The following is a 25,686-nucleotide window of genomic DNA, read 5'->3' on the forward strand; positions in this document are numbered from 1 at the left end:
AACTTCAATTAGAGCTATTACTGTTCCAGGTATGGCATCCTCCAGAATGGGGGAAAATATGGATGTGATGGATATCTCTGGAGCATTATCATTTTCATCTATAACTTCTATCAGTACCTTACAATGAGTAACATGGCCACCTCCATCTTTTCCTTGTATTGATAGCTCATAATTTTTTGTCTAAAATCTAAATTCTTATTTATTCTGATTTCACCCGTGTTTGCATTAATGCAGAAACTTCCTGTATGGTGTATGCTTCCTAATGTTTTGCTGAAAGAATAGTTTATTTGTGAAAATATACCTTCATCTTTATCTGTAGCATTCACAGTAATTATGGTTGTATTTATTGGAACATTTTCATACCCACTGATTTTATATACTGCCTGTGTAAATTCTGGAAAATTATCATTAACATCTATGACAGTTATCCTTATGCCTACAGTACCAGATCTCAAAGGTTTTCCTCCATTAGCAGCTGTTAATAAAAATTCATGCACATTTTGAGATTCTCGATCTAATGGTTTTTCTAGCACAAGTTCCAGAAATGTATTCCCATCTGAATTCATGTTTTCACTCAGTGCAAAATGATTGTTGTCACTGAGCTTATATGTCTGTACCGAATTAATACCAAAATCTGGATCTTCTGCATTTTGTAAAGCAAATCTTGTCCCTGCTGATGTTGATTCCATTGCTTCAAATGCGAATGTGTTGAGATAAAACCATGGAGAATTATCATTTGTGTAATATGTAATAATATTAATTTCCTACTAATATTTTTTTTTCTATTATTTTTCTTACATTTTAACCATTTCCATACCAGACACTTTTACCCCTTCCTGCCCAGGCCATTTTTCAGGTTTCAGCGCTCTCACACTTTGAATGACAACATTGGTCATAAAACATTGTACCCGAACTAAAATTTTATCATTTTCTTCACACAACTAGAGTTTTCTTTTGGTGGTATTTAATCACCGCCGGGGTTTTTATTTTTTGCTAAATTAACAAAAAAAGACCAAAAATCTTTAAAAAAAACACGTTTTTTTTGTTTCTGTTATAAAAGTTTGCAAATAAATAATTGCTCTTCATAAATTTAGGCCGAGATGTATTCTGCTACATATCTTTGGTGAAAATAACCCAAATTAGGATGTATTTTTTAGTCTGTAGGAAAGCTATACTAACTATACAGATCGCTTTGGAAGTTCACAAACTATGGTATAGATCTGAATATTAATCAATCCTGAAGTACTGACATCTAATTTCAGGAGGTCCAAGAATGTCAGAACAGTACATATATCCCCCAAATGACCCCTTTTTGCAAAGTAGACAGTCCGACGTACTTCATAAGAGGCATGGTGAGTTTTTTGAAGTTGTATTTTTTTGTCATAATTATTCAGAAAATGAAAAAATTAAAAAAATAATTTTCACTATTTTTTTTTTTACATACTGTCACCAGTGCAGTACAGCGTCATCATATAACTGGCATGGCGGTCATCAGGGACACTGACTGGTGACAGTATGAAAAAAAAATATATTTTTTAAAAAATTTAAATTTTTTTTATTATTTTTAATTTTTTATTAATTTTTTTTCTTTTTTTAAGATTTTTTTTCATATTTCACTATGTCCAAAGTAGTACAATGTTACCATAGTAACATTGTAGTACTTTGGGGAAGTGATCAGTATTTTTTTTTTTACACAATTTGCTCATAGCAAAGAATTACTTTGACATCAATTCATTCAGGGTTTTTTTTTTTTTTTATGCTTAGCTGTGATTTGGCCACAGCTAATCACATGACATGTGCATGTGATCGCTGTGACCATTCACAGCTAGACACTAGTATACAATGGATGGCATGAATGAAACCATCCATTGTATACAACTGTCATGTGACCTGCTGTGATTGGTCACAGCAGGTCACATGGTACCGGCAATGGCGGCCGGTACTCAGATCCGAGGTACACGGCTGGTGACAGATCGCGCTGCTGCGTGGCTCTGCAAGCGTGAAAACTGCGCATGCTCGGGAGGACGCCATATGGCATCCACCCCGGAAATCTACAGCATTTTGCCGGCCGCCAAACGGCTATTGGCCGGGCAGCTATTGGTTAAAATTGTTTTATTTTTTTACACACTTTCATCAAAGTAGTTCAGTGTCACCATAGTGACACTGTTACTTAGTTAATCTGGTTGTCCTTCCAGTTCAACTAACAGAAAAAAAAACCACACACACAAATAGAAAACCTCAATGTAAACTATTCTTTACTTACAGTTGATCCAGAGGAAAGGCAAAATAAACCCCCAATAAAGCATGATCCAATTTGCTCCAGCAGGGGAAAAAAATTCCTTCCTGATCACCCAAGAGACAATCTAATATTCCCTGGATCAACTTTACCTATAAATATTAGTATCCTGTCATATTTTGTACATTTAGAAAATAATCCAGGCCTTCTTTAAAAACAATTTACTGAGCTGGCCAGAACCAGCTCTTGGCTCTTGGGGGAGTCTATTTCACATTTGTACAGCTCTTACTGTAAAGAATTCTTTTCGTATTTGGAGAATAATCTCTTTTCCTCCAGACATAAAGAGTGACTCCTTGTCCTATGCGATCACCTTAATAACTCTACACCGAGTTCACTATATGGACCACTTATGTATTTATGTATTACATGTTGATCATATCTCCCATTAGTCTCCTCTTCTCAAGAGAGAACACATTCAGTTCCTCTAATCTTTCCTCATAGCTGAGCTCCTCCATGCCTCTTATCATGCTTGTTTGCCCTGCTCTGCACTTTCTCCAGTTCCCCAATGTTCTTTTTGTGAATTAGTGTCCAAAACTGAACTGCATATTCCAGATAAGATCTTACTAATGATTTGTAGAAGGGCAAAATTATATATCTTTCTCTGGAGTGTATACCACTTTTATTACAAAGTTTTTGATCGCTTTGGAAATCACAGCTTGGCATTGCATGCCATTATTAGGCTTATGATCTACCAGAACCCCCAGATCCTTCTCCACCATCGATCCCCCCAGTTGTACCCCCCCTAGTATGTATGATGCATGCATATTCTTAGGCACCAAGTGCATAACCTTACATTTATCAACATTAAACCTCATTTGCCACATAGTTGCCTAATTAAACAGTGCATTGAGGTCGGCTTGTAAGTTGAAGACATCCTGTAAGGACATTATTCCACTGCACAGCTTGGTGTCATCTGCAAAGACTGAAATGGTATTTTTAATCGCAGATCCTATATCATTTATAAATATATTAAAAAGTAAGGGTCCCAACACTGAATCTTGTGGTACACCACTAATAACATTAGACCATTCAGAGTATGAATCATCAACTACTACTCTCTGAATATGGTATTTTATCCAGTTTTCTATGCAAAATCCAAGTATACTATGTCCACAGCCACTCCTTTTTTTTGCTCACCTCCTCATAAATAGAAATAAAGTTTGTTTGAAAACTTCTGCCTTTCATGAATCCATGTTGTCTGTTGCATAGAGAGCAGAAATTCATCTATGTAGAGTGTACTACACTGGTGGGGGGGGGGGGGTATAGTGATTAGGGATTTTTTTTTACAATTTCATTGCTGTTACAGTAATGATTACTGTAACAGCAATGTTTTGCACTGTCATGAATAGGTTACATTTACAACATCTGTAATTACTATTGTGTATGTAATTGGCTCAACTATCACATCATACAAGGTGCTGTGATTGGCCCACCACCGTGGTACATTGGTACCATGTGATAGCTGTAAGGTCAATCACAACATGACTATAGAAATCACAGCTGTTATGAATGAATTTCACATGTGATCACATGATCCTCAGGCCAATCAAAGTGGCTGGGTACTGGGAGCCACAAACTGCTGTTTCAGGGGGTGTGCCAATGTGCATGTGGTAGGCGACGTACGGGTAAACCACTTAGCCTGCTCATGCTGTCCATCCGCAGTGCTGTGGGTGGTCTGGAAGCAGCTATAAAATATTTGTAAGCATGACAAATCCCTCTACTATGTAAACATTTTTTTTTAAATATTAACAAAAAGGTTTTTTTGAAGTGTTGGGAATTAAAATGAATAAACAACTCTTTATTCTTTTCTTTATAAAAACATATTTTATTGTAGATAAAAAGTAAGAGAATGATTCCACAATAATCCTATAGTTTAGCATGTAAATTAGGTCTTTTTCCCTGTGCAAACTGTCAAACTAGTGATTTAGTGCTCTACATGGGTGTTCTCCCTCTTCTCTTTATCAACTATTGTTCGAATTTAAAAATATTATTAGTTTTTATTAGACTGGTAGAACTATTGGTCACTCAGATTTTTTTAAGCTTCTCTAACTTCCTCTTCTGCTGGCAAGAAAGACATTTGTTGGGTGCTAAATATTTTACTTCTCTTTAGAATGCCTTGACCATATTCCTATTCCTATTAAAAACCCAGAATGAAGCAATTGACACTGTAATTATCCCCTAGTGTATTACAGGGAGGGCAAACAAGATTTTCATCCCTGGATGTCATTGGTACAGGAAATGAGAAACAATCTCCCATGTGTGTACACCATCCTGTCAGAGGATATAATCCTCTTTTCTATTCAGAGTTTTGGCTGGTGTTTTACTGCTGTTCCATTTTAACCTAAAGGTAAGACTATTTACAATATACACTCACTGACCACTTTATTAGGTACACCATGCTAGTACTGGGTTGGACCCCCCTTTGCCTTCAGAACTGCCTTAATTCTTTGTGGCATAGATTCAACAAGGTGTTGGAAACATTCCTTAGAGGTTTTGGTCCATATTGACATGAGTTACTGTTGTCTTTCTATCATCTCGAGCCAGTCTCGCCCATTCTCCTCTGACCTCTGACCTCAACATGGCACTTTCATCCACACACCTGCTGCTCACTGGATATTTTCTCTTTTTTGGACCATTCCCTGTAAACCCTAGAAATGGTTGTGCATGAAAATCCAAGCAGATCAGTAGTTTTTGAAAACCTCAGACCAGTTCGTGTAGCACGAACAACCATGCCACTTTCAAAGTCACTTAAACCCCCTTTCTTCCCTATGCCGATGCTCGGTTTGAGTTTCAACAACATATGTTTACCACTGCTCAAGGTAGATAGACTCCCAATCTCTAAGCACAACTCCTCCTGTAGGTGCTAGCCCAGCTTGTGTGCTGCATAGATATGAACAAAAGAAATCCGATCAGCTGCACTCCAAACAATCCACTTTTTTGAACCAAGATAAGAACAATACAGACAGTAGAAATACAGTGGGGGACTGGCAGGTAGACGCATTTCATGCTAAAGACAGCGCTTATTCATTACCTGGTATATACAATCTTCGGCTTTAAACATTGCAAAATCTGTATATATGACAATTTGTCCCTAATATTTTCTATCTGGACACCACATTCCATTAGAAGACATTATACTTGGCAAATAATACAATAGTGTGAACAGCTCTGCATTCTTCCCGCATAAATACCCTTTACCATCCACAATTCAAACATCTTTTCTTACATCCCACTCTGTTTCATCAACTGTATTGGTGATATATGGGTCCAGTCAAAAAACACATGCGGTACCAAGGAGGGGATATCAAATAAATCACACAGGACAATGTGGTCTCAACAGTATGTGAAATGGATGTTTCATCATTCCATGACTTTCTGTAGTGTATGTTATTAAGTCAGGCTATTGGGATGTAACACTGGATCTCCATAAGAGGTCAATATTGTGAATGGACTGTGATGCCTGTTGTTTTATGTGAGCAAAGGACAAGACTATCACTATATCATGGTGTGCTGGTGAAAAGCCTTTTTTTCCTATGACCTACTAATCTGTCTTTTAAAACGCTAAGGCCCACTACCATTTTTTTTTTAAATTTAACTCTCCACCAATATAAAAAAAAACTTGAATAGACAAGTAAAGGGGGTAATATTTAAGATGCTTTCCTTATTGAGATATTTTCTATTGATTTAATTTATTGCATCGCACATTACCAACTCATGTTTTAAACCATTGAATAGATTTCCTATCACTTCCTGTTCTAGAGATCCAACGAGAAATAAATTTAAATCCCCCCACAGTAGAGAAAATGCTTGCTTAGAACGTCACATAACATAACATAACAGGTGACCCCACTGGAAGATAACCTTTGTTTTAGCAACAATTGTAACATTTTCCATCAGCATCTGTCCCAACCGTAACCAGTACAAATATAAAGGATGTATTTTTCCAGTAGAAGCACATACAACATTAAAACCTGACCTGAGGCTACAATCAGCACATTTCTGCAGTGGGAGCCACATGACTATGCAAACAGATGTGGCTGGAAGACCTGTAAAAATAAATGACAGGCTGACAGTGGCCTTATCTGCCCACAGCTTTCCGTATGCAATATCACATTAAGCTATTACCTTGGGTGAGGGACAGATAAAGGGGGGGTTAAGGATGTAGAAAAATTGTAGAAAGATATAAAGTTGTGTTTAGAAATTGTTTTGTGCAGCCTGTCAAAAGCCTCCTGGCATACTTAAGTTTCCCAACCCAAGAATTTTTGGGACAATGTAGCTCACACTACACCTGCGCCATGGTACATTCTAACCGGAAAAGGTACCAAATTTATAATAACTTGAGCAAAGAAGGCAGTAGTTCCCTCCTTAAAAAAGCAGTTTATTCCTGACACATGTACACCTAAAGAGAGATATGCACCTTTTAAGCGCCCAACCAATACTTAGGTGCATATAGACTGCCTTTAGCATTGTGAGGAGTCTATACCACCTGTCAAACTGATATAGGGCTGTATGGAAGTTAAAACTGGCAAGATTTCTTTTGTTGGGGATGTTATAAAAAAATTTCTTTTTCTGAAAAGGAGGGGAAAACAGCCAAACATAGACAGGTCATGGAAAAATCCATACAAAAGGGATAACAGGCGCATGGTGTGGCAGTCCATGTATGTTTGATGAGTTCCAAATGGGCAGGGGTAAAGGTAGTCCAGTAGGCACTAAGGGCAAGCTGCGTAGGAGCAAAGCATAACTCTGCAGAAGTGAAAAATCCATCCATTTCTACCAACTACAAATTAGGCCAGTCTGAATAAGGCAAATAATGGCCACTGTCCCAGTCTATAACTGGCCTTTGACATGCATCGCCCTTCCCAATGCTCCTTGCTGTAAACAATAAAAGAGAAAAATTCCCAGCTCAACTTACCAACCAGCATGCAAACAAACTGAATTAGCCAGTCTAACAGTATGTGTTAAAAACAGGGGGACTGTACAAGCGGTACATTGATGATGTGATCATTATCTGGGAAGGTGAGCAGGAAGATCTGGAAATATTTTTGAATCATCTGAATACCAAAGATATGAACATTCAGTTCATATCGGAGGTGGATAAAAATAAAAATACATTTTTAGATCTTGAGAACCATTACAAGTAAGAATGTTTTGTGACCAAGACTTATTTTAAAACTGTTGATCAAAATGGGTATATCCCTTTCAACAGTTGTCATCATGTCCCTTGGCTTACTAATGAACCTGAGGGACAATTTATGAGGCTCAGAAGGAACTGCACCGAAAAGAAGGATTATGAGAAACAGGACTCAGTTATTGAACATCGATTCATTCAGGAAGGATCTCAGAGGTCATTTATTGAGGAGGGGATAAAGGAAGTTGGAGACCATGAAGTCATGATCCTTATTTTATTTTTTATAATATATTATATCATATAATAACCTTAACCTGCAATATAATCACATTTGAATTACATTTTTTGTACATTGCATACTGACATCTCAAAAGTAATTGGCAGTCATTGGTAGACATCAGACATCAGATGGTTTCCTCAACTGAATATATTCTGTGTACTGCATACATACTGTATGTATATACATATAAATATATATATATATATATATATATATATATATATATATTAAGTTGTAAGTGAAAGACACCTACAAAAAGACATCATCAAACTTAGACATAACAACTTACCTGAGGGACACCACTTGATAGATGCACTACTTTAGAAGTCTCATTTCCAAGACCTGAGTCATCTGTGTCAATAAGATTATCCACAGGGACATTTTGAATTGATTTTAAAAGGCCCAAATCTGTTTCAGATGGGTCTACAGCCACACATACATTGTATGAGTAGGGGAAGGGCAAAGTTCCATCACTGTACATAGAAAGTATCCTGGGATCAGCTGGAGGATATAGGCTGGTAGTTAATGTTCCAAAGTTTGGTAATGGTTTTGACTCCTTGCATTTTGATATGATGACCAAAATAACAGTTATAATAAACAAAAAAGAGATCAGTGCTAAAGCAATCACCAAGTACAATTGCAAATGTGACTGAGGATCTTCATTGGTAAATTGATTACTGAGTTTAGGAACAATCTGCTGGAAATTATCTGCAACAATGAGGTTTAAGGTGACTGTGGCTGAGAGAGATGGAATTCCATTATCTCTTACCACCACAACATTCTTATTCAGTATATCTTTCTCCTGAAAGATACGTGATGTCCTGATTTCTCCTGTGTGTTCATTAATGACAAAAAATGATTGTTCTGATATTTGTATAAAATGATAAGAAAGCCACGCATTATGTCCAGAGTCTTCATCCACCGCAACTACCTTTGTTATTAAAGAACCAGGTTCAGCTGTAAAAGGAACCATCTCAAATGCATCCTGCCCACCACTTCCTGGGGATGGGAATAGGATTCTTGGAGCATTATCATTCTGATCCACTATACGGATATGCAAAGTTGTATTGCTACTCAGAGACGGGGATCCATTATCTGTAGCAATTATTTGTACAAAAAATTTCTTTTGGTGTTCAAAGTCAAAAGATTTCTGAGCATAAAGAGCTCCAGTCTCCATATTGATGGAAAGATAAGAGGACAATGGAAGGTCTTCTATATTTGTTTTGGACATTGAATAAATAATTTTTGCGTTGTCTCCTGCATCAGGATCAGAAGCTTGCATATTGTATACTGAGACACCTGGTAGATTGTTCTCTAGTATGTGAACAGCATAAAAAGATTTCATAAAAACTGGTGGATTGTCATTAACATCAGATACATCCAGTTTGATGGTTCTTCTGCTGGAAAGTGGAGGAGATCCTCTATCAGTAGCTACAATTGTGATGTTATAACTGGGCACATCCTCTCTGTCTATTTCACCTGTAGTAACAATTCTATAATAGCTGTCAGTTGATAATATTAAATTGAATGACGCTTGTTCCATCAATTTGCAATCAACGTGTCCATTTTCTTCAGAATCTTGATCATCAACTTCAATTAGAGCTATTACTGTTCCAGGTATGGCATCCTCCAGCATGGGGGAAAATAATGATGTGATGGATATCTCTGGAGCATTATCATTTTCATCCATGACGCCTATCAGTACCTTACAATGAGTAACAAGACCACCTCCATCTTTTGCTTGTACTGATAGTTCATAATTTCTTGTTAACTCAAAATCTAACTTCCTATTTATTTTAATTTCACCAGTGTTTGGATTAATGCTGAATGTTCCTGTGTGATGTACACTTCCAGATGTTTCACTGAAAGAATAGTTTATTTGTGCATATATACCTTCATCTTTGTCAGTAGCATTCACAGTAATTATTGAAGTATTAATTGGCAAATTTTCACTTGTGCTGGCTTTATATACTGCCTGTGTAAATACTGGAAAATTATCATTAACATCTATGACAATGACCCTTATTAATGCAGTGCCAGTTCTCATAGGTTTTCCTCCATCAGTAGCTGTCAATGAAAATTCATGCACATTTTGAATTTCTCGATCTAATGGCTTTTCTAGCACAAGTTCAAGAAATTTACTTCCATCTGAATTGATATTTTCACTCAGTGCAAAATGCTTGTTGTCACTGAGTTTATATGACTGTACTGAATTAATACCAATATCTGGATCTTTTGCATTTTGTAAAGCAAATCTAGTTCCTGGTGGTGTTAATTCAATTGCTTCAAATGTGAATGTGTCAGGATAAAACACTGGAGGATTGTCATTAATATCCTGAATATCTATCTTAACTCTATAAACATGTAAGGGATTTTCAACCACAGCATCAAAGGTTAGTGAGCAGGTAGCTTCTGCCCCACACAATGTCTCTCTATCTATTCTGTCCTTCACACAGAGGTTTCCATTATCTAGATTTACATAAAAATATTTCTCTGAAGCACGTGACACAATTCTCAGTTTTCTAGATGACAGCTGTTTATTGTCTAATCCAAGATCATCATCTGCAATATTTGCTATAACAGAGTCTTTTCTCATTTCTTCTGCAATTGAATAATGAATCTGACCAGAGACTGAATGACACAACCAGGAATATAAGAAGATAAATGTTACTTGCCATCTGTATGCTTTGTTATTCTGTATTTGTTTTTTCATTCCAGTTATTTTCATCTTCTGAAATCCTTATGTAGTTTATATTCCAGGGAATTAGGAAGAAGGTACTGAGTTGTTCAATGCAAGAGAACAGCAGCCCTGAACAATGTTAAGAGAATCCAGAAATGGCTGTGTCTCTTCTTACAGATCTGCAGTGTGTGTGAATGATGAAAATACCAGTGGATCTCCAGTTCTGTATTCTTCTCCTTATTGGTCAAACAGCGGCGCTCTGAGGCAAAACTGAGGAACTGCAATTCTACAAATTGTTTTTAATGCATTCACTGTTATATCTAACAAAACCTTTCTAAATCAAAACAAAAGTGTACAAAGTATGACATATTAAAATCTCTCATTCTAAAGAAGAGAATGTAAAACAAAAAAATCTTCATAATTAGAGATGAAAATTTATTTTTCATGAGTATTTCTTTGCTTTTCTTGTTCTTAATTAGCACATTTAAATTTCTGTGTCATAAGACGGCTTTATAATTATTTTCAAGTAAACTTACAACAGGCAGTACATCTCAATATTGAAGTACTATATAGCTCTTTTCACAAAGATTCCTTATTAATAAAATGATAAGACAATAATATAGTTAGCAAAATATTAAAAAGTTTCATTGTTACTTTTGAGCGACTCTACACAGCTGGTCAACTTATACGAAGGTGTCATTCAAGGGCATATGCTGTATTAATTGCACCTCCAGATTCCTATATTCCCCCCTTCATTGCTGCATAGGAAAAAAGTCTGAGGATAACATTATCAACAGATCAAAGATATTTTATACTTAATTCTTCTATATCCTCAAGATTGCAGGAAGCAGGATATAGGTTTTTGACCAGATTGTATAGATTCCCAGAGAACTTAATCACATGCTCCCAAATGCTGATTCTACTTGCCTGTATAGTGAGAGGACAGAACACTTTTTCATATTTTTTGGAGTTGATCCCGAGTTCGCTCATATTAGCTAGATGTCTGCACCCTGATTAAAGATGCCTCTGACCTCATTCTTGAACAAGACCCAGCAGCTTGCCTCCTACATCTTAGCTCTTTCTCTAACAGTAGATATCGCCAATCTGTGGTGAGACATCTTCATAATGCAGCTAGGGCCTGTATACCAGAGCATTGGAAACCCTCCTCTCCCCCTACCTTAGGACATTAGATTGGAGCAGTAAATGTTATAAAGCACATGAAGGAGCTTACTGCATCAGTAAGTAGGCAGGAAGCCCGTTTTAGTAAAGTGTGGTGTCAGTGGATCCGGTTCACCTCATCGGTAAGATATCAGGCACTGAGCCTATAGTTGTTTAATGTTCTTTGTTTTTCTCTTATTTCTACATTTTTTTTACCCTTTTTTTATCTATTTCTTTTTGTTTCTCTTTACTTTTATTCCCTACGTTTCCCTTAACAACATCTACAAAGTTGATGGGGCTCTGCAATGCATCCCTGCAAGTGACACACATTTAATATTTGTATTATATAGATTATTACTGTTTCTTAAAAGCATAGAGCCGAGTAGGCGTAGTAGGTAAATGTAATGACTTTCTCATACTGTACTATTAATTAATTAGATTAAAGTTTATGATTTGTAATGTAGAATTGTATTTTGAGAATTTGTCGATTTTTTATTTGTTAAGACTCATGAATACTTGTGTTCTTAAGTTTTTTTTAATCTGTTGCTTTGAATGAAGAATATTAAAGAAAATTCAGGCCCACCATACCCCAATCATTTGCATTGCACACGGTTGCAGGGTAGCTGGGATGCAGCCCTATTTACATGGAAATAAATAAAAAAAAAAAAAAAATATATATATATATATATATATATATACAGTTTTATTGGTAGCCAAAGATTAATACAGTATCTATTGCACATTATTTTGTAACAAATGTTAGGAAAATTGACAATTTCTAATAGGATGTTAATGCTGTCTGTAATTCCATTGGAGACATTTCCCTTAACTTTTATCCATGTAATACTAGGAAAGGAAAGAGAAATGGTGATCATTGGGATAGGAAGGCTTAGAAATCAATAAAAACCTGAAATTCTAATTAATCCCCACTCCCTTAATAATTTGTTTTTCTGGTGTCTTCGGCCCTGTTGGAATGATTTTCCACCACTTTTCTCCATGACTCTATGTCGCAAGGATTTTATAATTACATTACCAGGAAAAAACAAACTTCTGTCTAAATTACTGAACAATAATTTAAAATGTTTAGCTCCGCGTATGCCAAAAATGCATTTTTCATAAAAACTGAAGTTGCAACCAATATCAACAACATAAATTCACAAGTAAGGTAGTGTGGGCATGTGGGGGTATTTATGTAAAACAACCTAGAAAGCTTTGGGGCAATCTAGCTTCCACCTCACCTGTACCATGGTGCACAGAAGATGGTGGTACAGGGAAGTCTGGCCTGTGATGGTGGTGTGCCATTTTCAAGCAGGACAGATTCGCTGGATGCTAAGGTATGTAAACACATTCCAGATTTCATTGCAAGTGAAAAGGAACAATTCATCAGTAACTACAGATATGCACTTTTTTAAGCACCCTATCAATGCTTAAGGGCATATGAACAGTGGTGTCAATAGGGTTGGTGTTACCTGGTGCGGTAAAACATGGTGTCACCCCCCCCAATAATTTTTGTGAGATGCAGCACACTATGCTGAAACATTCTATCCCACATTAAAATATAGGGGTGGGATAAAGGGGTGTAGAAAATAATGGGGCCTGTGTCCAGGATCATAAGTTGGGTCCTTCTCGACATAAAAAAGAAAGAGTGGCAAAATTGAGTGTGGGTTTTATTGTGCTCAATATTGGTCATGGTTAAAATAAAATCAGAGTGCAGGGGTTCAGTGTCACTGAGTTCACAGGTCAGTAGTAATTGAAGCAGAGTTCAAAGATCAGTTAGGCCTGCTGTGGAAAAATTTGGGTGTGGGTTTTATTATGCTGAATATTGGCCGTGGCTAAAAGGGGCACAGAGTGCAGGGGTTCAATAGAAAGTGATGCAGAGATCAGCAGTGGGTGGTGCAGAGTCCAGAGGTCAGTAGTAAGTGATGCAGAGTTCAGTAGTAGGCAATGAAGAGCTCAGAGATCAATAGAAAGTGATGCAGAGTTCAGAGATCAGTAGTAGTGCAGAGGTCAGTAGTAAGAGAGGTAGGAGCTCCTGGTAAAGACCAATATGTTACGCCACTGAGAAAACAGATGCATTATACCTATTACCAGTGGAATAAATACATTTCTTCCTAAACAGAGTACTACTACCTTTTCATTATTGAAAATTATAGTGTCCAATTCTATATATGACGTAAAGGACAAAAACCTCAAGCACTTTTCTTACCTAATGACTGCTCTGTATCCCTGTTTTCTGAAATATCCCCCTGTCATCCTAGAGAAGGCTAAGTAGCTTTTTATGTTAAATCTCCCACCTCCCCAATTGCACCAGCTGTGATATGGGTGGCACCTGAGATCACAGATGAGGTCACCAGAAGGCTCCGCCTACCCTCACCTCCTCTTCTGGGAGTAAGAGTTTTGTGTCTGCCAGCACCCGTTCTGCCCGCTTTCTCCCACCAACATCAGGTTGCTGTTGGAGGAATCCTCCCTCTAGCAGCTGTTGCAGTCCCGCTCTGTGCTTTGTTCTCCAGCTGCCTCAGATGGCAGCATGATCACTCCTCCCATTCAGTTCGATTGAAAATGGAGCACTGATTCCCACGCTCCCTCCTTCACAGGACCACAGAGCTGGTGTCACCCCATATGGACTGCCATCAGCATTGTGGAGGGTCCATACATTTTTATTCCACCTGAAAAGCTGATATAAGGCTATATGAAAGTTAAAACTGTCAAGATTTTTTTTTAGGTGGGATGTTTATTAAAAAAAAGACTTTTTCGGAAAATGAGGGAAACACCAGTCAAATATACAAAGGTAATGGAAAAGTCCATACATTTCTACCAACTGCAAACTGGTTCAATCTGAATAGGGCAAATAATGTGACTCATTATAAACCATGATCCTTATAAAATGTAACAGATTATAAGGTATATTAACCTTAAAATCTACAAAATGCAGTATAATCACATTTTAAAGGAATTACATTTTTTGTATATTTTATATTGGCATCTCAAGAGTAATTGACAGTCATTAGTAGACATCAGACATTTTCCTCAATTGAAAAAATAAATAAATAAATAAATACAAGTTAAAGAAACCTACAAAGAGACATCATCAAACGTAGACATAACAACTTACCTGCGGGACTCCACCTGATAGATGTACTTCTTTAAACTGCTCATTTCCAAGACCTGAATCATCTGTGTCAATAAGATTATCCACAGGGACATTTTGAATTGATTTTAAAAGGCCCAAATCTGTTTCAGATGGGTCTACAGCCACACATACATTGTATGAGTAGGGGAAGGGCAAAGTTCCATCACTGTACATAGAAAGTATCCTAGGATCAGCTGGAGGATATAGACTGGTAGTTAATGTTCCAAAGTTTGGTAATGGTTTTGACTCCTTGCATTTTGATATGATGACCAAAATAACAGTTATAATAAACAAAAAAGAGATCAGTGCTAAAGCAATCACCAAGTATAATTGCAAATGTGACTGAGGATCTTCATTGGTAAATTGATTACTAAGTTTAGGAACAATCTGCTGGAAATTATCTGCAACAATGAGGTTTAAGGTGACTGTGGCTGAGAGAGATGGAATTCCATTATCTCTTACCATCGCCACAACATTCTTATTCAGTATATCTTTCTCCTGAAAGATACGTGATGTCCTGATTTCTCCTGTGTGTTCATTAATGACAAAAAATGATGGTTCTGATATTTGTATAAAATGATAAGAAAGCCACGCATTATGTCCAGAGTCTTCATCCACCGCAACTACCTTTGTTATTAAAGAACCAGGTTCAGCTGTAAAAGGAACCATCTCAAATGCATCCTGCCCACCACTTCCTGGGGATGGGAATAAGATTCTTGGAGCATTATCATTCTGATCCACTATACGGATATGCAAAGTTATATTGCTACTCAGAGACGGGGATCCATTATCTGTAGCAATTATTTGTACAAAAAATTCCTTTTGGTGTTCAAAGTCAAAAGATTTCTGAGCATAAAGAGCTCCAGTCTCCATATTGATGGAAAGATAAGAGGACAATGGAAGGTCTTCTACATTTGTTTTGGACATTGAATAAATAATTTTTGCGTTGTCTCCTGCATCAGGATCAGAAGCTTGCATATTGTATACTGAGACACCTGGTAAATTGTTCTCTAGTATATAAACAACATAAAAAGATTTCATAAAAACTGGTGGATTGTCATTAACATCAGATACATCCAGTTTGATGGTCCTTCTGCTGGAAAGTGGAGGAGAACCTCTATCAGTAGCTACAATTGTAATGTTATAACTGGGCACATTCTCTCTGTCTATTTCACCTGTAGTAACAATTCTATAATAGCTGTCAGTTGATAAAATTAAATTGAATGAAGCTTGTTCCATCAATTTGCAATCAATGTGTCCGTTTTCTTCAGAATCTTGATCATCAACTTCAATTAGAGCTATTACTGTTCCAGGTATGGCATCCTCCAGCATGGGGGAAAATAATGATGTGATGGATATCTCTGGAGCATTATCATTTTCATCCATGACGTCTATCAGTACCTTACAATGAGTACCAAGGCCACCTCCATCTTTTGCTTGTACTGATAGTTCATAATTTCTTGTTAACTCAAAATCTAACTTCCTATTTATTTTAATTTCACCAGTGTTTGGATTAATGCTGAACGTTCCTGTGTGATGTACACTTCTGGATCTTTCACTGAAAGAATAGTTTATTTGTGCATATATACCTTCATCTTTGTCAGTAGCATTCACAGTAATTATTGTAGTATTAATTGGCACATTTTCACTTGTGCTGGCTTTATATACTGCCTGTGTAAATACTGGAAAATTATCATTAACATCTATGACAATGACCCTTATTAATGCAGTGCCAGTTCTCATAGGTTTTCCTCCATCAGTAGCTGTCAATGAGAATTCATGCACATTTTGAATTTCTCGATCTAATGGTTTTTCTAGCACAAGTTCAATAAATTTACTTCCATCTGAACTTATTTTCTCACTCAATGCAAAATGCTTGTTGTCACTGAGTTCATATGACTGTACTGAATTAATACCAATATCTGGATCATTTGCATTCTGTAAAGCAAATCTTGTTCCTGGTGGTGTTGATTCAATTGCTTCAAATGTGAATGTGTCAGAATAAAACTCTGGAGGATTGTCATTAATATCCTGAATATCTATCCTAACTCTATAAACATGTAAGGGATTTTCAACCACAGCATCAAAGGTTAGTGAGCAGGTAGCTGCTGCCCCACACAATGTCTCTCTATCTATTCTGTCCTTCACATAGAGGTTTCCATTATCTAGATTTACATAAAAATATTTCTCTGAAGCACGTGACACAATTCTCAGCTTTCTAGATGACAGCTGTTTATTGTCTAATCCAAGATCATCATCTGCAATATTTGCTATAACAGAGTCTTTTCTCATTTCTTCAGCAATGGAATAATGAATCTGACCAGAGACTGAATGACACAACCAGAAAAATAAGAAGAAAAATGTTACTTGCCATCTGTATGCTTTGTTATTCTGTATTTGTTTTTTCATTCCAGTTATTTTCATCTTCTGAAATCCTTATGTAGTTTATATTCCAGGGAATTAGGAAGAAGGTACTGAGTTGTTCAATGCAAGAGAACAGCAGCCCTGAACACTGTTAAGAGAATCCAGAAATGGCTGTGTCTCTTCTTACAGATCTGCAGTGTGTGTGAATGATGAAAATACCAGTGGATCTCCAGTTCTGTATTCTTCTCCTTATTGGTCAAACAGCGGCGCTCTGAGGCAAAACTGAGGAACTGCAATTCTACAAATTGTTTTTAAAGCATTCACTGTTATATCTAACAAAACCTTTCTAAATCAAAATAAAGTATACAAAGTATGACATATTAAAATCTCTCATTCTAAAGAAGAGAATGTAAAACACTAAAATCTACATAATTAAATTTGAAAGTGTATTTTTCATGAGTATTTCTTTGCTTGTCTTGTTCACAATAAGCACATCTAAATTTCTGTGTCATAAGACGGCTTTATAATTATTTTCAAATTAAACTTACAACAGGTCGTAAATTTCTGACTGGCCACGATCTACCATCCAATATATAATAGTTGGCCTTAATCTAAAAAAGCTTATGTAAAAAAATGAAAAAATTATGCATTACATAGCTGTAACTGTTTTAATGGAACAATCCAATTCATTTTGTGTGTTTTCAACTGAATTCCTGCATATTTATGTAACTTGAGTGTAAAGGCAACACAGAATCTTAATTAAAAAAACATCAATATTGAAGTACTATATAGCTCTTTACTGTTTCACAAAGAGTAGATACTGCTTTCCATTTTGGCAGTGTTCCTTATTACTAAAATTATAAGATAATAATATAGTTTGCAAAATTTTAAAAAGTTTCATTGTTACTTTTGAGCGACTCTACACAGCTGGTCAACTTATATGAAGGTGTCTTTCAAGGGCATATGCTGTATTAATTGCACCTCCGGATTCCTATATTCCCCCTTTATTGCTGCATAGGAAAAAGATCTGAGGATAACATTATCAACAGATCAAAGATATTTTATACATAAATCTTCTATATCCTCAAGATTTCAAGAAGCAGGATATAAGCTTTTGACCAGATTGTATAGATTCCCAGAGAATTTACATCACATGTTCCCAAATGCTGATTCTACTTGCCAGTATGGTGAGAGGACAAAGAAAACTTTTTCATATTTTTTGGAGTTGATCCCGAATTCGCTCATATTGGCTAGATGTCTGCACCCTGATTAAAGATGTCTCTGACCTCATTCTTGACCAAGACCCAGCAGCTTGCCTCCTACATCTTAGCCCTCTCTCTAAGAGTAGATATCGCCAGTCTGTGGTGAGACATCTTCATAATGCAGCTAGGGGCTGTATACCAGAGCATTGGAAACCCTCCTCTCCCCCTACCTTAGGACATTGGATTGGAGCAGTAAATGTTATAATGCACATGGAGGAGCTTACTGCATCAGTAAGTAGGCAGGAAGCCCGTTTTAGTAAAGTGTGGTGTCAGTGGATCCGGTTCACCTCATCAGTGAGATATCAGGCACTGAGCCTATAGTTGTTTAATGTTTTTTGTTTTTCCCTTATTTCTATATTTTTTTTACCCTTTTTGTTTTATATATATTTTTTTGTTTCTCTTTTCTTTTATTCCCCAGGTTTCCCTTAAAAACATCTAAAAAAACTGATGGGGCTCTGCGATGCATCCCCACAAGTGACACACATTTAATATTTGTATTATAAGATTATTACTTTTTTTTTAAATCATAGAGCCGAGTAGGCGTAGTAGGTAAATGTAATGACTTTCTCATACTGTACTATATGTTAATTAGACTAAACGTTTATGATTTGTAATGCTGAATTGTATTTTGAGAATTTGTGGATTTTTTATCTGTTAAGACTCATGAATATTTGTGTTTTTTAATTTTTTTTTAATCTGTTGCTTTGAATAAAGAATATTAAAGAAAATGCAGACCCACCATGCCGCTATCATTTGCATTGCACACGGTTGCAGGGTAGCTGAGATGCAGCCCTATTTACATGGAAATAAATAAATATATATATATTTTTAAAGTTTTATTGGTAGCTAAAGACTAATATAATATCTATTGCACATTATTTTGTAACAAATGTTAGGAAAATTGACAATTTCTAATAGGATGTTAATGCTGTCTGTAATTCCATTGGAGACATTTCCCTCACTTTTATCCATGTAATACTATGAAAGGAAGAAAAATGGTGATCATTGGGATAGGAAGGCTTAGAAATCAATAAAAACCTGAAATTCTAATTAATCCCCACTCCCTTAATAATTTGTTTTTCTGGTGTCTTTGACCCTGTTGGAATGATTTTCCACCACTTTACTCCATGACTCTATGTCGCCAGGATATTAACAATAACAGAACAATAATTTAAAATGTTTAGCTCCGCGTAAGTCAAAAATGCATTTTTCATAAAAACTGCAGTTGCAACCAATATCAACAACATAAATTCACAATTAAGGTAGTGTGGGCATGTGGGGGTATTTATGTAAAACAACCCAGGAAGCTTTGGGGCAATCTAGCTCCCACCTCACCTGTACCATGGTGCACAGAAGATGGTGGTACAGGGAAGTCTGGCCTGTGATGGTGGTGTGCCATTTTCGAGCAGGACAACTCTAGATTCGCTGGATGCTAAGGTATGTAATCCCATTCCAGATTTCATAGCAAATAAAAATGAACTATTCATCAGTAACTACAGATATGCACTTTTTTAAGCACCCTACCAATGCTCAAGGGCATATGAACAGTGGTGTCAATAGGATTTGTGTTATCTGGTGCTGTAAAACATGGTGTAACCCCCCCCAATAATTTTTGTGAGATGCAGCACACTATGCTGAAACATTCTATCCCACATTAAAATATAGGGGTGGGATAAAGGGGTGGAGAGAATAATGGGGCCTGTGTCCAGAGTCATAAGTTGGGTCCTCCTGGACATGAAAAAGAAAGAGTGGCAAAATTGGGTGTGGGTTTTATTGTGCTCAATACTGGCCATGGTTAAAATAAAAGCAGAGTGCAGGGGTTCAGTGTCACGGAGTTCACAGGTCAGTAGCAGAGTTCAAAGATCAGTAAGGCGTGCTGTGGCAAAATTTGGGTGTGGGTTTTATTATGCTGAATATTGGCCGTGGCTAAAAGGGACACAGAGTGCAGGGGTTCAGTAGAACGTGACGCAGAGATCAGTAGTGGGTGGTGCAGAGTCCAGAGGTCAGTAGTAAGTGATGCAGAGTTTAGTAGTAGGCAATGAACAGTTCAGAGGTCAATAGAAAGTGATGCAGAGTTCAGAGATCAGTAGTAGTGCAGAGGTCAGTAGTAAGTGAGATAGGAGCTCCTGATAAAGACCAATATGTTACGCCACTGAGAAAACAGATGCATTATACCTATTACCAGTGGCATAAATACATTTCTTCCTAAACAGAGTACTACTACCTTTTCATTATTGAAAATCACAGTATCCAATTCTATATTTGAAGTAAAGGACAAAAACCTTAAGCACTTTCTTACCTAATGACTGCTCTGCTCTCTATCCCTGTTTTCTGAAGAAGCCCATAGGTTCCACCTGTCATCCTAGAGAATGCTAAGTAGCTTCTTATGTTAAATCTCCCGCCTCACCCAATTGCACCACCTGTGATATGGGTGGTGCCTGAGATCACAGATGAGGTCACCAGAAGGCTCCACCTACTCTCACCTCCTCTTCTTCCCCTTGCTGGGAGTAAGAGTTTTGTGTCTGCCAACACCCGTTCTGCCCGCTTTCTCCCACCCACATCAGGTTGCTGTTGGAGGGAGATGAGAGAAGAATCCTCCCTCTAGCAGCTGTTGCAGTCCCGCTTTGTGCTTTGTTCTCCAGCTGCCTCAGATGACAGCATTATCACTCCTCCCATTCAGTTAGATTGGGAATGCAGCAATGACAAGCTCCCCACGCTGCCTCCTTCACAGGACCACAGAGCTGGTGTCACCCCATATGGACTGCCATCAGCATTGTGGGGGGTCTATACATTTTTATTCCACCTGAAAAGCTGATATAAGGCTATACGAAAGTTAAAACTATCAATATTTTTTTTTAGGTGGGATGTTAATTAAAAAAAAAAGACTTTTTCTGAAAATGAGGGAAACACCAGTCAAATATACAAAGGTAATGGAAAAGTCCATACATTTCTACCAACTGCAAACTGGTTCAATCTGAATAGGGCAAATAATGTGACTCATTATAAACCATGATCCTTATAAAATGTAACAGATTATAAGGTATATTAACCTTAAAATCTACAAAATGCAGTATAATCACATTTTAAATGAATTACATTTTTTGTATATTGTATATTGGCATCTCAAGAGTAATTGACAGTCATTAGTTGACATCAGACATTTTTCTCAATCGAAAAATGTTTTATATATATATATATATATATATATATATATATATTGATATATATTGATATGTATTACAAGTGAAAGACATCTACAAAGAGACATCATCAAACGCAGACGTAACAACTTACCTGAAGGACTCCACCTGATAGATGCACTTCTTTAAACTGTTCATTTCCAAGACCTGAATCATCTGTGTCAATAAGATTATCCACAGGAACATTTTGAATTGATTTTAAAAGGCCCAAATCGCTTTCAGATGGGTCTACAGCCACACATACATTGTATGAGTAGGGGAAGGGCAAAGTTCCATCACTGTACATAGAAAGTATCCTGGGATCAGCTGGAGGATATAGGCTGGTAGTTAATGTTCCAAAGTTTGGTAATGGTTTTGACTCCTTGCATTTTGATATGATGACCAAAATAACAGTTATAATAAACAAAAAAGAGATCAGTGCTAAAGCAATCACCAAGTACAATTGCAAATGTGACTGAGGATCTTCATTGGTAAATTGATTACTAAGTTTAGGAACAATCTGCTGGAAATTATCTGCAACAATGAGGTTTAAGGTGACTGTGGCTGAGAGTGATGGAATTCCATTATCTCTTACCATCACCACAACATTCTTATTCAGTATATCTTTCTCCTGAAAGATACGTGATGTCCTGATTTCTCCTGTGTGTTCATTAATGACAAAAAATGATTGTTCTGATATTTGTATAAAATGATAAGAAAGCCACGCATTATGTCCAGAGTCTTCATCCACCGCAACTACCTTTGTTATTAAAGAACCAGGTTCAGAAATAAAAGGAACCATCTCAAATGCATCCTGCCCACCACTTCCTGGGGATGGGAATAAGATTCTTGGAGCATTATCATTCTGATCCACTATACGAATATGCAAAGTTGCATTGCTACTCAGAGGGGGGGATCCATTATCTGTAGCAATTATTTGTACAAAAAATTCCTTTTGGTGTTCAAAGTCAAAAGATTTCTGAGCATAAAGAGCTCCAGTCTCCATATTGATGGAAAGATAAGAGGACAATGGAAGGTCTTCTACATTTGTTTTGGACATTGAATAAATAATTTTTGCGTTGTCTCCTGCATCAGGATCAGAAGCTTGCATATTGTATACTGAGACACCTGGTAGATTGTTCTCTAGTATGTAAACAGCATAAAAAGATTTCATAAAAACTGGTGGATTGTCATTAACATCAGATACATCCAGTTTGATGGTTCTTCTGCTGGAAAGAGGAGGAGAACCTCTATCAGTAGCTACAATTGTGATGTTATAACTGGACACTTTCTCTCTGTCTATTTCACCTGTAGTAACAATTCTATAATAGCTGTCAGTTGATAATATTAAATCGAATGAAGCTTGTTCTATCAATTTGCAATCAACGTGTCCGTTTTCTTCAGAATCTTGATCATCAACTTCAATTAGAGCTATTACTGTTCCAGGTATGGCATCCTCCAGAATGGGGGAAAATAATGATGTGATGGATATCTCTGGATCATTATCATTTTCATCCATGACTTCTATCAGTACCTTACAATGAGTAACATGGCCACCTCCATCTTTTGCTTGTACTGATAGTTCATAATTTCTTGCTAATTCAAAATCTATCTTCTTATTTATTTTAATTTCACCAGTGTTTGGATTAATGCTGAACGTTCCTGTGTGATGTACACTTCCGGACGTTTCACTGAAAGAATAGTTTATTTGTGCATATATACCTTCATCTTTGTCAGTAGCATTCACAGTAATTATTGAAGTATTAATTGGCAAATTTTCACTTGTGCTGGCTTTAAATACTGCCTGTGTAAATACTGGAAAATTATCATTAGCATCTATGACAATGACCCTTATTAATGCAGTGCCAGTTCTCATAGGTTTTCCTCCATCAGTAGCTGTCAATGAGAATTCATGCACATTTTGAATTTCTCGATCTAATGGCTTTTCTAGCACAAGTTCAAGAAATTTACTTCCATCTGAATTGATTTTCTCACTTAGTGCAAAATGCTTATTGTCACTAAGTTCATATGACTGTACTGAATTAATACCAATATCTGGATCTTTTGCATTTTGTAAAGCAAGTCTAGTTCCTGGTGGTGTTAATTCAATTGCTTCAAATGTGAATGTGTCAGGATAAAACACTGGAGGATTGTCATTAATATCCTGAATATCTATCTTAACTCTATAAACATGCAAGGGATTTTCAACCACAGCATCAAAGGTTAGGGAGCAGGTAGCTGCTGCCCCACACAATGTCTCTCTATCTATTCTGTCCTTCACATAGAGGTTTCCATTATCTAGATTTAAATAAAAATATTTCTCTGAAGCACGTGACACAATTCTCAGTTTTCTAGATGACATCTGTTTATTGTCTAATCCAAGGTCGTTTGCAATATTTGCTATAACAGAGTCTTTTCTCATTTCTTCAGCAATGGAATAATGAATCTGACCAGAGACTGAATGACACAACCAGGAAAATAAGAAGATAAATGTTACTTGCCATCTGTATACTTTGTTATTCTGTATTTGTTTTTTCATTCCAGTTATTTTCATCTTCTGAAATCCTTATGTAGTTTATATTCCAGGGAATTAGGAAGAAGGTACTGAGTTGTTCAATGCAAGAGAACAGCAGCCCTGAACACTGTTAAGAGAATCCAGAAATGGCTGTGTCTCTTCTTACAGATCTGCAGTGTGTGTGAATGATGAAAATACCAGTGGATCTCCAATTCTGTATTCTTCTCCTTATTGGTCAAACAGCGGCGCTCTGAGGCAAAACTGAGGAACTGCAATTCTACAAATTGTTTTTAAAGCATTCACTGTTATATCTAACAAAACCTTTCTAAATCAAAATAAATTATACAAAGTATGATATGTTAAAATCTCTCATTCTAAAGAAGAGAATGTAAAATACAAAAAACTTCATAATTTAAGTTAAAATTTTATTTTTCATGAGTATTTATTTGCTTTTCTTGTTCATAATAAGCACATCTAAATTTCTGTGTCATAAGACGGCTTTATAATTATTTTCAAATTAAATTTACAACAGGTCGTAAATTTCTGACTGGCCACGATCTACCATCAAATATATAATAGTTGGCCTTAATCTAAAAAAGCTTATGTAAAAAAATGAAAAAGTTATGCATTACATAGCTGTAACTGTTTTAATGGAACAATCCAATTCATTTTGTGTGTTTTCAACTGAATTCCTGCATATTTATGTAACTAGAGTGTAAAGGCAACACAGAATCTTAATTAAAAAAAGAAAAACAAATATTGAAGTACTATATAGCTCTTTACTGTTTCACAAAGAGTAGATACTGCTTTCCATTTTGACAATATTCCTTATTACTAAAATGATAAGACAATAATATAGTTAGCAAAATATTAAAATGTTTCATTGTTACTTTTGAGCGACTCTACACAGCTGGTCAACTTATATGAAGGTGTCTTTCAAGGGCATATGCTCTATTAATTGCACCTCCGGATTCCTATATTCCCCCTTCATTGCTGCATAGGAAAAAGATCTGAGGATAACATTATCAACAGATCAAAGATATTTTATACATAAATCTTCTATAGCCTCAAGATTTCAAGAAGCAGGATATAAGCTTTTGACCAGATTGTATAGATTCCCAGAGAACTTACATCACATGTTCCCAAATGCTGATTCTACTTGCCTGTATGGTGAGAGGACAAAGAAAACTTTTTCATATTTTTTGGAGTTGATCCCGAATTCGCTCATATTGGCTAGATGTCTGCACCCTGATTAAAGATGTCTCTGACCTCATTCTTGAACAAGACCCAGCAGCTTGCCTCCTACATCTTAGCCCTCTCTCTAAGAGTAGATATCGCCAATCTGTGGTGAGACATCTTCATAATGCAGCTAGGGGCTGTATACCAGAGCATTAGAAACCCTCCTCTCCCCCTACCTTAGGACATTGGATTGGAGCAGTAAATGTTATAATGCACATGGAGGAGCTTACTGCATCAGTAAGTAGGCAGGAAGCCCGTTTTAGTAAAGTGTGGTGTCAGTGGATCTGGTTCACCTCATCCGTGAGATATCAGGCACTGAGCCTATAGTTGTTTAATGTTTTTTGTTTTTCTCTTTTTTCTATATTTTCTTTTACCCTTTTTGTTTTATCTATTTTTTTTTTTGTTTCTCTTTTCTTTTATTCCCCAGGTTTCCCTTTAAAACATTAAAAAAAAAC

The 25,686-nt window shown here is 36.5% G+C and overlaps 1 protein-coding gene across 17 annotated transcripts in view; it reads right to left on the reverse strand.

Moving 5' to 3' along the window:
• Positions 1–25,686, reverse strand: part of LOC149474329 (protocadherin gamma-A3-like) — a 440,639-nt gene that overhangs the window by 271,876 nt on the left and 143,077 nt on the right. The window contains exon 1 of one of the 17 annotated variants that reach the window (XM_089657661.1): positions 21,593–23,914. The exons of 14 other annotated variants lie outside the window; for them this stretch is intronic. In XM_089657661.1, coding sequence (XP_089513787.1) covers positions 21,593–23,899 — 2,307 coding nt within the window. In that variant the 5' untranslated portion in view covers positions 23,900–23,914. Of the gene's footprint in view, positions 1–7,993; positions 10,550–14,654; positions 17,000–21,592; positions 23,915–25,686 lie in introns of those variants that run through there. 2 more of the 17 variants (XM_089659127.1, XM_089657591.1) reach the window with 2 other exon arrangements.

Source organism: Staurois parvus, unplaced genomic scaffold (genome assembly GCF_062004578.1).
Source record: "Staurois parvus isolate SC_StPar_1 unplaced genomic scaffold, SC_StPar_1.0 ptg000006l, whole genome shotgun sequence".
NCBI lineage: Eukaryota > Metazoa > Chordata > Amphibia > Anura > Ranidae > Staurois > Staurois parvus.